The sequence below is a fragment of the Felis catus genome, chromosome F2, assembly GCF_018350175.1.
Source record: "Felis catus isolate Fca126 chromosome F2, F.catus_Fca126_mat1.0, whole genome shotgun sequence".
Lineage (NCBI taxonomy): Eukaryota > Metazoa > Chordata > Mammalia > Carnivora > Felidae > Felis > Felis catus.
In genome coordinates, this window is record NC_058385.1 from 1,110,472 (window position 1) to 1,125,157 (window position 14,686).

Below are 14,686 nucleotides of genomic sequence, written 5' to 3' on the forward strand. Positions count from 1 at the left end.
ATATTTATGAGTAGCAATATCCTTTTGCTTAAAAGAATCACAGTATCAAGGTGCATTGGTGGCTCAGTTAAGTGTCCAACTCCTGATTTCAGCTCAGGTCATGATCTCGTGGTCGTGAGCTTCAGGCTCTGTGGTAGGCGTGGAACCTGTTTAATATTCTCTCTCTCCCCCCTCTCCCCTGCTTGCATGCCTGTGTGCACACATGCTCTCTCTCAAAACAATTTAAAAAAATAATCACAGTATTTTCCCTTATAATTTTTTAAAAAACATAAATCTTTTCTTTTATTCTTTAAAAAAATTTTATTTACTTTTGAGAGAGAGACACACACAGAGGCATGAGTGGAAGAGGGGCAGAGAGAGAAAGGGAGACACACAATCCAAAGCAGGCTCCAGGCTCTGAGCTGTCAGCACAGAGCTCGACACAGGGCTCGAACTCACAGACCACAAGATCATGACCTGAGCTTAAGCTGGATGCTTAACCAACTGAGCCACCCAGGAGCCCCGACATAAATCTTTTCAATGAGCTAATTGACAGAACTAAATTCTAGAAAACAAAAAGTACCAACAAGGTATTTGCTATTAGATATCTTCATTTTTTTTAACTAAGTCCATGTTTTTGAGTAGTGATCTACTCAAATACAGCAATCCTTATATGATGTGAATTTTAAAAGCCTAAGTAACCTATAAACATTAACTTACTTTTTTTTTGTCTCTAAATAAGCTTGTTATTGCTAACATTTACAGAAAAATCTCCCAAACTTGTGACTCTTCTTGAACTCTGAATATACATCAAGGGTGTCAGAAAAACCGACTCAGTGAACAAAATGTGTCACACAACTTTCACTTACTATTTCTAAATCAACAATACTTAAGTTGAATAATAAAACAGTTCATGTAGATAAAATTTTACAAATTTAATACTTAATTCACTTAATTTTTCATGTCACTAACTTGTAAAGTCTTAGCAATGTTTCACTTTCTCCAGTCTGAATCTTTCTTTTTGCTCCATCTAAGAACAGTGTCCATGTTCATTCTGGTTCAAGTAAATCTGTTCCCCTGAACTCTAATTACTACTTTTCTTGACTGGTCACACTTTTGCTTGGCCCAATCATTTTTTTCCTTTGAATCTTTTCCCAAACCGACTATGGCAATTCTTCTTAACTGGCTAACATTAGTGTTTCATCAATTATATTTGGAAAACCAATAAAAATTAACAAAATATAAAATTACTGTTAAATTTTCATAGTTTTAATCCCTACTTATTTAACTATTTATTTATTTGCAAGGCAGTGTATTAGGATTTATAAGGAGTTCAATATATTAGAGTTTTGCCCTTGAAGATTTTATAAATCTTGGTAGGATATAAGTGAATAAAATGAAAACAAGGTTTAATATCAAGTATTTTCTTATGTCCCAATTATATTGACTAAATTGGGAATATTACAAAAATCTCAATCAAACATATTTTGAATACGTTAGGCTCAAATTACAGAAGTTGCAGAAATACAAATAGTCCTACTAAAGTTATTACATTGCCATTTTATTTAAGATACAAATCACAATTCTTCCAAACCTTACCTGATAAGGCTGAAATTTTCAGATATCCATCAAGGCTGGGTAAAATGTCTTTATAATAGGGCTGAATTACATGTTTGCAGATGTAAACCGACCATTCTTCTAGGGCATTCAGGCCTACTTCTGCCAGTGGGGGATAGCTCAGGCCCAGTTTAAAAGCCATCTACATATCAATACAAACAAGGTAAACTGAAATACAGGGAATTTAACATTTAAAGAAAAAAACACCAATTAGTTGTGGTTTCTAGTGAATAAGCCTTTCTACTGACAGATACTGCTGGAGGTAAGTAGGGGCATCCAAGGTCATTCCTGGGAAAAGGAGCACCACCAGTCTATGTAGCTGGTGTTCTACTGCAAACTTTCAACACAAGGAAAGTTTAATCTTCACATCCACCGGTCAGGGAAGTTCTGAGAGGCCAAGCCAAGTGTCCCAAGTCCCAAGGCTACTAAGTGGCAGAAGCAGAACTTGAACCAGGGGTGTCTGATGGGTAAGCACCTGCTATAACTATAGTGGCAAGACCTTGACAGTTTCATGTTTTCTAGAAAACATAACATTATGTGGGGAAAAAAAATGGATTTGCTTAAGACAGTGTATTTACCTGCAATGCAGGAACATAGGCTCTAATATCAAGTTCAATGATGTCATGTGGCAGGGACAGAATAAAGGTCAAACAGGAGGCCAAAAGTTCATCTTTGTATTGCTTCATTTTAACTGAAACCTTAGCAAAAAAGAAAAAGAAAAAGACGGAGCTGTGTACCTGAATAGAGCCTATAATCTGAGAATCAACCAAAAAATATTTACCCTTATTCTCAAACACAAAAATTGATCACGCCACTTTTATATGACATGGCTACTGTCATTTACAAAGTAAGCACTGATCTCCAGGAAAAATTCATCTGTTGAAGTACTTAATTCTCATTATATGGAGAGCTAAAGAATCCATTAGTTTTGAGTTGACATCATACAAACTATTTAATGAAAACTCAAGGGACTTTTGAAATACAATGATTTCCTCTGTTAGTGCTTCCTAATCCCTTAATCCCAATCTGGATTAAGCAAACCAATTTTTAAGTCATTAGATAATTTATGATCACTAAGACTTTTTTATCAACATACTTTCATTTTTAAATAGCCCATGAAAACACTGGATAAATCATTTAAAAATTACCTCTTTACCAAATTTTGCAAACAAAGCAAAGCAAGAATACTTTTCTGGGTCCTCAGGAGACTGTGTCTGACTCTTTAGCCCAACTCCCTGTTGAATAAAGCAGTAAATTAGTAAAGTGAACAACATCATGTAATTCTGTGTCCTAATCTAGCAGTTCCCAGTCTTACTTCTTTTTTTTTTTTTTTAATGTTTATTTATTTTTGAGAGAGAGGGAGAAAGAGAGAGACCACAAGCCAGGGAAGGGCAGAGAGGGAGACACAGAATCAGAACCAGGCTCCAGGCTCTGAGCTGTCAGCACATGGCTCGACGCAGGGCTCGAACTCATGAACCGTGAGATCATGACCTGAGCCCAAGTGGAACACTCAGCCGACTGAGCCACCCAGGGGCCCCTCAGTCTTACTTCTAAGGAGTGAATCCATTTTCACTTTGCCAACGTCTTGCGCGGAGGGGGAAAAAACCCCAGCTCTGATAACACTTTAGGCAGAGGCCAGAAAGAAACAAAACGTTAAGGTAATAGGTGAATGACTAGTCAAAAGCCAGAGGCCTGGGTAAGTCCACTTCCCCTTTCCCTTTCCTGTCTTCCAGTACATACACCTACGAACCGAGAGACCCTGCCCACCCTGTGATCAACCGATTGGACTGCTCGGGATAAACTGGAGCATTAGGTGCACTAACCTAGTTATTCTCAAATGTCACTAGCCACCAGATCACCTGGGTGGTCTACTAGCACAGACTGTGTGGCCTTGCCCCCAGAGTTTCTGATTAGCTAAGTCTGGAGAGGGCACAGATTTCTCAGGTAATGCTGATGCTGCTGGTCCTAGGACCACACTTTGAGAACCTCTGGTAATCTAACCTTCAGCCAGATGCTTGTAAAGCAGAGCAGAAAATACCATTAACTTTTTTTACAGTGTCATCCAATTGCCACTCACACTATTTTTAAAAGCACAGAGAATCAGACTTTAAAACTGCAATATACTATACTATTTTATAATGCACTTATACACACTCGTGCAACCTAAAAAACACAGGAATATTCATTTCCGCACAAAAAAAACACTCACCTTAAAATATTTTATTTTCTTGGCATTTCTCACAGCAACAGAAAGCAATTTGTAAAAACCACTGATGAGAGGCAACCGTGTAGACTGCAAAATTAATTCATATGCAAATGAATATACCCATGGCTCAAAAAATTCTACATGTTTCTCAGGAAGAATCTCTCTGTAAAAACAAATTAAAAGCTTAATGTAGAAGTTTTTATCATATAATATTTTTATTTTGCTTCAAAATTATAAGGGATGTAATCAAAAAGGTATATGATTCCATTATGTAAACATTTTCATGTTCCTCTTTTCCCGAGGATATCTTTTTTATTTAGGTTTATTTATTTATTTTGAGAGAGACAGAGAGAGAGCATGTGCACAAGCAAGCACAGAGTAGGGGCAGCAAGAGAGGGAGAAAGAATCCCAAGCAGGCTCCACGCTTTTAGTGCACAGCCCAGCATGGGACTTGATCCCAGGAACCATGAGATCATGACCCGAGCCGAAATCAAATGTCAGATGCTTAACTGACTGAGCCACCCAGACACCCCTCCCTACCTGAGGATCTTTTAAACAGAAAACGACAATAATTCTAAGCTGGTACATTTAGATATAAAGATTCATATAAGCAATTTTAGATTTTAAGTCTTTTACTTTTTCATCTCACACATCCATAGAAGTGTTTTTCCTATATTATAGCCAATAGCTGGTGATTTCCACCGTTAAATAATTAGAATTTTTTTAAATACCTGCAAATTTCCACCAGGTTAATGAAAGCTGAAAAATCTTTGGGTTTAGCAGGATGCAAGTTAGCAGCTGGATCGGAGGTCGGGATCACCCAAACACCAGTAGCTTCGTTTTCATCCTTGAAAGTAGATGTATCCAAAGACTTATCAAAGTGAGAAAGGCATATATGGGTCCTCAATTACAAGTAATACAATTTAATAAAGTTTACAATTTAATAAAGATGACAAAGCTCAAAAACATTAAAGAAAAAGACAAAGGAAGTGACAAAGTGAAGTGATAAAAGAATAGTACGAATACAAAAATATGAAGAGGGAGGGCTATACCTTCTTGAAGGAACTAGCAATGATGCCTTGACAGAGGTACAAGTTCAGAACATTAGAACGTGTCCATAAGGACTTTGAGGTTTCAAACTGAGAAACAGGAATCATTAAAAGTATTAAGTAACAGCAACTCACTATGAACAGACTATGTGTCATCAAACTCAGGTGGAAATGTAAAACAAGCAGTCAGAAATACACACTGGAAGCTATAAAGGAGGATATGGGTGGATTCTAGGTTTACATGGGAAATGGTCGCAGAGGTGACCACTGCCCTGCTGGAGGTGAAGTAAAAAGGGCAGGAAACAGAAGAGAGAAAACAAGAAGAGAAAGGAAGTACAAGGGAAGCCACTGAAGACAACAAAAGTGACAAAGATGCAAGTCCTAAAAAGCAGGTTTGTTGGGAGGACACAGTTCTAGAAGTCCCTGTTGGCAAGTTTTTCAATGAAATTATTTTAGACACACGCAAAGCATGAAAAATACTGCTGTTCCCATCAACCAGCATAAAAAACAGAACAATGCAAATGCAATACAGTTACTGCTTCCTTTATCTATCCTCTGCATAATCACTCCACTATTTTTTGTCTAACTTCATGGTATTACAGTGCAAGTACATATGCACTAGCAAGCAGAATCTAGTCTCAGAAAAAAATCCCTGGGCTGAAAAGCAAATTAGTATTTTCCACTGGAACTCAAGTCCTTTGACACTAGTGTCATTCCCATCGTGCTTTCCTAAAACACACCCTCAGATAAGAGCACAGTGGCTTCTAGCTGGCAACCTTAAACCATGACTTATTTTTCACACAGGCCAGGAAATCTGAGTACAGAAAAAAGAGAGGGTATATTTTCCTTTTCTCCCTATTGCCTATATTCTACTATCTCAAGAACACATTTAACCTTGAACCCAGAGTTCAGCATTTCCTTAGCTATAAACAAGAGGAATCCCAGGTTTCCCTATCCTGCTATAGTAAGTCACCCCTACACAAAGTAAGATCTGACTCTTTACTATTGCTAAGAAATGAGTAACAAGCCCAGGAAACAAATTTTTTAAAATAAATGGTTTTGAAATATTAAACATATAAATTACTTTTTGAACAATCTAGAGATAACATTTTCTACACACTGAGCTATTCAGTTAGCAAAGCATCAATGACACACATGAATGTTGTAGAAATCAATTTCCTACAATATTCTACAAAAGTGCTATTTTCCCCTGGATGTTTACATACAAAGAGCTGCTATAAAAATGATGCAAAATTATTACTGACAAAAACTTCTAACCTCATGTCCCCCAACATTCTGTTTTTCTAGTGTAAGATCCAGTTTCTCAATAATCTTCAAAACTGATTTGACAAATTCATCATATAGTAAACGATTCAGACTTTGAAGGGAGGAATTCACAAAGAGAAATACTTCATCTGCTAAAAGAAAATCCTTTAAAATAAAGAAAATAAGCTTCAAAATTTTATGCAAAAAGCTAGCAGTATCCATATTAAATTACAATGCACATGTGTACTTGCATATTCAGATATTATAGCAACTTCTGTGTAAACTGGAGGAGATTTACCTGGAAGTTTTCAGGTGCAAAATGTAGACACTTTCCTAAATTATTAGGACAGTATCATTTCAGTCAGATAGGACTTAACCCATACATGTAACAGATACTTACTAAGTACAAAGTGGCAAATGAGAAGATTTAGACCAATCCTCATCAAAGCATTTATCCCACCTAATGCGTGTGTGTAAAAACACTTAGGTATATATACACACACACATATATTACATACACGTTTGTACAAATACACATGCATATACATTTATATATATGTGTGTAAATAAGCATGCTTACACACATATCTGTATATACACACATACAAGCATACATACACGTGGATAAATACACACCTATCCTCAGAATGGACTTTATAATTTATCATTTCTTTAAAAGTGAAACTATTCTGGTGCACCTGGGTGGCTCAGTTGGTTGAGCATCCGACTCTTGGTCTCGGCTCAGGTCACAATCTCACAATTCATTGGTTCAAGCCCCATGTCAGCTCTGCACTGGCAGACAAAGGCTGCTTGGGAATTCTCTCTCTCTCCATCTCTTTGCCTCTTACCTGCTTTCTCTCTCTCTCTCTCTCTCTCAAAATAAATAAGTAAACATTTTTTTTTAGTGAAACTATTCTACTATTCCAAAAAATAGGCCAATGACTCTGCCTTTACTCAGGCAAATATTCTATGGAACTTAACCACAAAACATCATATATAAAAAAGAACATTGTATATAAAAGAACATCATATATAAAAAAGAAATATTGTAAGTAAAAGTACTAACACTGCTATACTATTTTACTTCAGTAAGAAAACAACTAAAAACTCCTAAGATAGGAGAACAGAAATTATCTATGGACACAAATTGTTTTTCCTAGGGTATAATGCTTTGTCAAAGTCTATGCTGAAATGGTGGCCAGAACCTGGCTTAAAGGAGACATTAGAGAAACATCTATCAGAAACATTAAGCAGGAGGCATTATTCTAATCATAAATGACGTAAAAAACCATATACCAATCGCCTTCACACTACTGAGTCAGTGACATTTCTCTTCATCTTTTTTTTTAATCTTCATCTTTAACAAATAAAAAGAGAATAGCTCTTCCATGGTGATAATACTGTTATACTTTTGCTACCTGAGAGGCTGATCTGTCAGGAAAAATAATTTAGCATCAAACATACTACACTGGCTACTCACAGATGAAATAAGGACTCAGCTATGGCAATTATTAAGTTTATATGAGTTCTATGATTTTGTTCCTGATACCACTTTAATTTTTTATTACATGAAGTACTTTAGCAATAAAACAACTGAATAGTTAATAAAATATAATTCTGAAATTAGCAAGTCCTAAGGGTAAAAGTATGGAAACTAATAAAGAGGAATTAGAGTACTTTCATGGCTTTAAACGAGTCATTTTTACCATCATCTGGTCACAACTCAGGAGACTTCTAAAAAGATCCAAATAATCTTTATATGTGGGCACTTTCCATTTGCCAGTTCTAACTTCCCCTGATGCACGATAGTCTTCAGATTCAGACTCAACACCCTGGGCAGGAAGACAACAAACCAGTATTTACTGGTGGATTCACAAAATAAGCATGGCTGCCAGAATGTTCTGATTTTCACAACTGCCTAAGCTAAAACATTCACTAGTCAGATACTAATTTGATTGAGAAAGATAGTATAGCATGAAAGCATAATAAGAAAGCAAGCTTAAAAAAAAAAAAAATCATGATTTTTCTAACTGGGACTAAAATAGCGATGAATTAAAAAATATCTCAAAACAATGCCCAAGGAATCTGCAAGGGGTCATTTGTCTCATTTTCCTACTCAGGTCCATCTCCCACCTCCTCCTATTTCCTACAACTTCAAGCAACTAAGATATGTCTCCCATGATACGCCTAAGCATTCTGTCTCAGAGTTTCAAGAGAAGCCACTCCCTTCTTGTAAAAATGTGTATATAACAGTAAAGTTACATTTAAGGATGTCCCATAACTTAGGAATTTATTCACCTGAAAAACTATAGAGGCATTATGTCCTACACTTTTCACAATGCAAGGCATGGCTTATAACTAAAAAGGCCATTTTTGTATATTTACAGACTAAAAATCTCAGCATCACTTCTAACTTTCAGTGACAAAAGACTAATTTTCAAAACATTAGATTCAGACTTTACCTTTTGAAGGATCACAGGCTTAGAACATATTCTAATTAAACCCTGATGCACTGAAAAAAACAAAATGAAAACAAAAATGAAGGAAACATCAAAAAGTACACCCACTCAGTGAAAATGACAGCCACTATTTTACTAAACATAACCACACCTCTCAATTTTCCCTCTCAAGTCTATTAATATCCGCAGTGTAAAATTTTAGACCATTAAGATTCAGGAGCAAAAGGGAGAAAAAAAAGATTCAAAAAAAAAGGATGAGAAAGGAGATTTTGATCCACCAAAGCATTAGTTCCCCAACAGGCATCCAAAGATACAAAAGATATCTACATCAAACAACATGCTAGGTATTCATCATTCATCATCATAAAAACAAGGGTGAGTTCCAAACTCACCCACAGTACTGATGCAATTCCAGAGAACTGGTCCTTTCCCCACCAAGGCCAGGAAAACTTTTACTATGGCTTTACAACACACTGACTGCATTTTCGGACTATATTGTGGGAAACTGTCTATTTGTGCCACAATGAGATGTTCCAGAACTGGAGTATACACCTCAGGAACCTAGCAGAAATGGAAAGCAAACTAAAAGTTAGAGAAGGAAATAAATAAATACAGGAATGATATAAATATCTAAAATAATTACAACTCAAGTAGACACATATTAGATAAATGAAAAACCTGGTTTATACCTAATCTAATAAGCTCAACACTGTGACTGCCTAAAAAAATCAAGAGTAAAAACTGTCTGATACTTACGGTGCAAACTACCCCAAGCAGCAATCTTAATCTTTTTATAAAAATGGAACAAATAACAAATAAGTTTCCCTGCTTTGGATAACAAAAAGTCAAGCTTCATGACAGTAATTAACACAAAATACTAATTAAAAATGTCTTGATCACAACAGTGCCTATACTGAATGCATACAATTCCTATGACACCATCAAATTATCTGAAGAACTGAGATTAACTAATTAAAATAGTGCTCAGTTTAATTAATTTCACTTACTGTATCAAGGTAAAGCAAAACACTTCCAACAGACTGGAGGAAACTTGGCATGTGGTAAATGTGGTCATCAACAGTGTCTGTCTGGGTGAGGAACAGCTGTTTGCACCGCTGAATGAGCTCTACATACATGAAGTCAACATCTTTTGCATTTATAACCTTGCAAGGCTTTCAGAAAGGTAAACAAAAGTCTATCAATCTCGTCAATGTCAAAATAATAAGATTTAAAGTATCATGTTAAACCATGTGATATAAACTGAATATCAACAAACTTTTTAATGGAGATGAAACACAGTTATAAAATATATCTCATAAAGATGCTTTTAAAAATAATCTGTCACTCTAAATATTTATTTATACACAAAACATCTACTGATTGTCGACTATCCTAGATATTGCTTAGATGGCAGCTACCAAAGACCAGTAAGATGTGGTCTCTGCACCGTGAGGCCGGTCACCTAGAAGGAGAGACTGAGAAGTAAACACAAAGCTGGAATTCACTACTACACCGTGCTGCACACTACATCCGGAGGCACCTGTGTCACTCACAAATCTGATAATGCTACTATCGAGCTTCAGATTTTTCAAAGGCTTCTTTGGACTTCAGACCTAATCTAGCTTCCCTGAGGATCTGACTGGTTCATCTTTGTGGAGTCCCTCTCCCTTCATTCTTGACTATCACGCTCCAGCTACACTGTGAACATATCTAACCACAGTGAACAAGTTGAAGTTGGCCAGACCACAGTGTATAAAGTTGAAAATTCCATGTTCTTGGCGTGCCTGGGTGGCTCAGTCGGGACTGAGCACCGAACTCTCGATTTTGGCTCAGGTCATGATCCCACAGTGCTGGGATCGAGCCCTGAGTCACGCTCTGCACTGGGCATAGAGCCTGCTTAACATTCTCTCTCTTTCTCCCTCTTCCCCTGCCCTGCTCACGCATGTGCACGCATGCAAAACTCTCTCAAAAAAAAAAAAAAAAAAATTCCTTGTTTTCATTTACATCTGAGCCTCTTCACATACAGGTTCTTCTGCCCTAAATATATTTAAAGGACCCAACAGAGACAAATGGAAATGAAGATTTAAACAAAGCAAGAGGAGGAAAGATGATTTGGAAGCAAGTGAGGAAATTATCAGAAATGGAATGAGTATTAAGAGTAGAAAGCTGGGAAGAGGCACTCTCCTTCCCTGAAAAAGAGAGTAGACACTGATTGAACAGATCTGTAGAAAGAGAGGTAGCAAGCCATTTTCTCTATAAAGTAGAAGTCCTAGAGATCCATTAAGAGGAAAATAACTATAGTTACCATCAGTATTCTTAAATACACTCCTGTCATAAGAACCTTTCTAAAACACTGTGTAACAGCAATTAAAATTTTACTTCATAAATAACAGGCAGCATAGCGTAACTGAAAAAATGACTTCAATTTATATCATAGCTCTGTCAATTACTATGTCCTTTGACAAGTTACCTAATTCCTGTGGGTCTGTTTCCTCATCTGTAAAGTGGAATGATACTCCTAAAAGCTTATAGGAGAGTTATGAGAGTTTGAGGTAATATGTGCACAAAATCCTAGTACATAGTTGGCACTGAAAAATCAAGTTAACAACAAAGCAAGTAACAATACTGTCACAAGTGTGAGATGCTGTTCAAAAACACAATAAATTATATTCCTTTAGACACTCAAATGAAAATAAAAAGATCAGAGTAAATTAATGGGCCATACTCCTGCAAAAAGTCCATATCCACGAATTGCAATGGATAAATCCTTGCTGTTTGAATCTGTGTTCCTGATGATTCCATAGAATTGCTCCATAAAGTACTGCAGTTTATCCTTATGCATTTCTGCATCTTTTGCCACCATAAAAGAAATCTGCAACGGCATAATATTTACTTTTTAGGAATATTTAACAGCAAAACAAAAGAATAAGAATCTACAAAAATGTAAAAAGGGTAGATTGTTGAACTAGATATTATCAATATGTTGTTGTAATTCTACACAATTGCTTTTACTGACAAAGAACTACTGCTCTAATCTGCTTAGTCTGCATCAAGTTCAGAAAAGACACTCTCTTTAAATAAGGCTTTATTATACAGGATACATTGTTCCTACAGAAAGGGACTGAAGATGATAAGGCAAATGTAGAAAGCCACATGCACAAAAACAAGGTTTTGCATTTAGGTCTCCCAATGTAGCAGGAGGCCTAGTTAGACCTCATGTGTAACTCACAGTGTGTTACACTGTGTTACACATGTGTAACTCACCTTTCAAAAAAAATAAGCTATACACTGAAGCTTGAATTGGGTGAGGCAAGGGGAAAAAGTACTCTGAGAAGCAAGTAGATCTCTACCTACCAAGGGACAGTAACCTAAATGCAAGAACTAACACAGGTATTCAAGAAAGCATTCCTAATTTCAACACAAAGACTGTCCAAGACAAGAACAGAGAGAATCTAGATAATTATCAGAAGCAGAAAACAGGTATCCACACTTCCATTGCCAAACTACCAACACACACCCCAATCCCACACAAAACCATTTATTTTAGAAGAATGGGATATCACATATACTGCCTCAGAATTTCCTTCTTCATGCACATCAAGAACATGTTCCTCTGATCTCATGGTGTGGGAGTTCAAACCCTGGATCAGGCTCTATGTGCACAGCTCAGAGCCTGGAGCCTACTTCCGATTCTGTGTCTCCCTTTCTCTCTGCCCCATCCCCCCACTCACGTTCTATCAAAAATAAACATTAAAAAAAATTTTTTTTTAAAAGAACATTCCTTCAAGAAGTAAACAAATACTTTTTTACTTTATGAATATATTTTAATGTTTTCACATTTATACACTGTTTCTACAAAAGCAAAAATGAACTATTGAGACTTCATCAAGATAAAAAGCTTCTGCACCATAAAGAATCAACAAAACTAAAAGGCAGCCGATGGAATGGGAGAAGATATTTGCCACTGGCATATCTGATACAGGCCGAGTATCCAAAATCTATGAAGAACTTATCAAATTCAACATCCAAAAAACAAACAATCCAGTAAAAAATGGGTGGAAGACATAGACTTTTTTCCAATGACATCTAGATGGCTAACAGATACATGAAAAGATGCTCCACATCACTCATCATCAGGGAAATACAAATCAAATCAAAACCACAATGAGATACCACCTCACACCTGTCAGAATGGCTAACAACACAGGAAACAACAGATGTTAGCAAGGATGTCGAGAAAGGGGAAACCTCTTACACCATGGATGGGAATGAAAACTGGTACAGCCATTTTGGAAAACAGTATGGAGGCTCTTCAAAAAGTTAAAAATAGAACCCTACAATCCAGCAATTGCACTACCAGGTATTGGCCAAAAGATACAAAAATACAGATTCAGAGGGGTACATGCACCCCGACGGTTACAGCAGCACTATCAACAATAGCCGAACTATGGAAAAAGCCCAAATGTCCACCAACTGACGAATAAAGATGATGTGGGGCACCTGGGTGGCGCAGTCGGTTAAGCGTCTGACTTCAGCCAGGTCACGATCTCGCAGTCCGTGAGTTCGAGCCCCACGTCAGGCTCTGGGCTGATGGCTCAGAGCCTGGAGCCTGTTTCCGATTCTGTGTCTCCCTCTCTCTCTGCCCCTCCCCCGTTCATGCTCTGTCTCTCTCTGTCCCAAAAATAAATAAACGTTGAAAAAAAAAAAATTAAAAAAAAAAAGATGATGTGGTGTATATATACTGTGGAATATTACTCAGTCATCAAAAAGAATAAAATCTTGCCATTTGCAACACCGTGGATGAAGTTAGAGTATCTTATGCTATGCAAAATAAGTGAGAAAAACAAATAGCATATGATTTCACTCATGTGGACAATTTGAGAAACAAAACCTATGAACATATGGGAAAGGAAAAAAAAAGATTAAAAAAAATAGGGAAGCAAACCATAAGAGACTCAACCATAGAGAACAAACTGAGGGTTGATGGAGGGAGGTGGATGGGGGAGGGGCTAAGGAGGTCACTTGTGATGAGTACTGGGTGTTACACATAAGTGATTAATCACTGAATTCTACTCCTGAAACCATCATTATACTATATATTAACTAATTAGAATTTAAATAAAAATTTTTTTAAAACTTTCTAATTTATTATTATGCTTTCAGCAAACATCCTTTTTATACATTATTATCCAATTATTTTCTGATACAGTAGCAAAAAGTTGCAAACAATTGTCCAACAGTAGAGGATAAACGGAACTCTAACTTAAACATAAATACAATTATATATATCAACTATGTTGCCATTATAAGTTAATCATGTAGATTTCATTGTGCTATCAGGGAAACACACACAACATAGCAGAAAACCTTAAGGTCACAGAAATTATGAATATTCCTTTTGGCCAAGATATCTCTCTTCTTTTATCCCCCTACCTTCCCCCTGGGAAGAAGGGGAATGAAAGAAGGTTAAGGGAGAAGAAAGAGAAGGAGAGAGTGAGGGACAGAGAAAGGGAGGGGAAGGTTTAGAAGCAGTGCCACTGAAATCGTGATTTTTTTCTTAACGGTAGGATTTCAGGATATTTTAAATGTTGTTTGTACCCTTCTACATTTTTTTTATACTTATATGCTACTACCTTATAATGTTTTTCATAAAAACTTTACATAAAGCTATTGAAAAATTTCTTTCCCTCAGAAGTAATGTTTAAATTAAAAAATGTAGGGGCACCTGGGTGGCTCAGTTGGTCAAGCACCCAACTTTGGCTCAGGTCATGATCTAACAGTTCATGAGTTCAAACCCTGCATCAGGCTCTGTGCTGACAGCTCAGAGTCTGGAGCCTGCTTCAACAACTTCTCCTTCTCTCTCTACCCCTCCCCTGCTCACACTCTGTCTCTCTGCCTCTCTCTCTCCCCCCCTAAAAAAATGAATAAACATTAAAAATAATTTTTTTAATAAAAAAATTGGAAAACTGGTAAACTGGATGTAAACTTTAAAACATTTGCTCTTTCAAAGATGCTAAGAAAATGAAAAGCCAAGCCACAGAAATTATTTGCAATACTTTTAGAAAAGGACTTGTACCAAATGATGTAGAGAACTCTTACAACTCATTTAT

The 14,686-nt window shown here is 36.6% G+C and overlaps 1 protein-coding gene across 4 annotated transcripts in view; it reads right to left on the reverse strand.

The window, feature by feature from the left end:
- The window catches only part of PRKDC (protein kinase, DNA-activated, catalytic subunit), a 210,775-nt gene that overhangs the window by 180,862 nt on the left and 15,227 nt on the right, over positions 1–14,686 (reverse strand). For all 4 annotated transcript variants that reach the window (XM_045050127.1, XM_011291282.4, XM_045050129.1 and 1 more), the window contains 11 exons: positions 11,302–11,448; positions 9,584–9,748; positions 8,969–9,137; positions 8,580–8,629; positions 7,824–7,949; positions 6,130–6,282; positions 4,534–4,649; positions 3,806–3,965; positions 2,745–2,831; positions 2,175–2,294; positions 1,579–1,738 (listed from right to left, as the gene is read on the reverse strand). In XM_045050127.1, the coding sequence (XP_044906062.1) occupies positions 1,579–1,738; positions 2,175–2,294; positions 2,745–2,831; positions 3,806–3,965; positions 4,534–4,649; positions 6,130–6,282; positions 7,824–7,949; positions 8,580–8,629; positions 8,969–9,137; positions 9,584–9,748; positions 11,302–11,448 (1,453 nt within the window). The remainder of the gene's footprint in view (positions 1–1,578; positions 1,739–2,174; positions 2,295–2,744; positions 2,832–3,805; positions 3,966–4,533; positions 4,650–6,129; positions 6,283–7,823; positions 7,950–8,579; positions 8,630–8,968; positions 9,138–9,583; positions 9,749–11,301; positions 11,449–14,686) is intronic.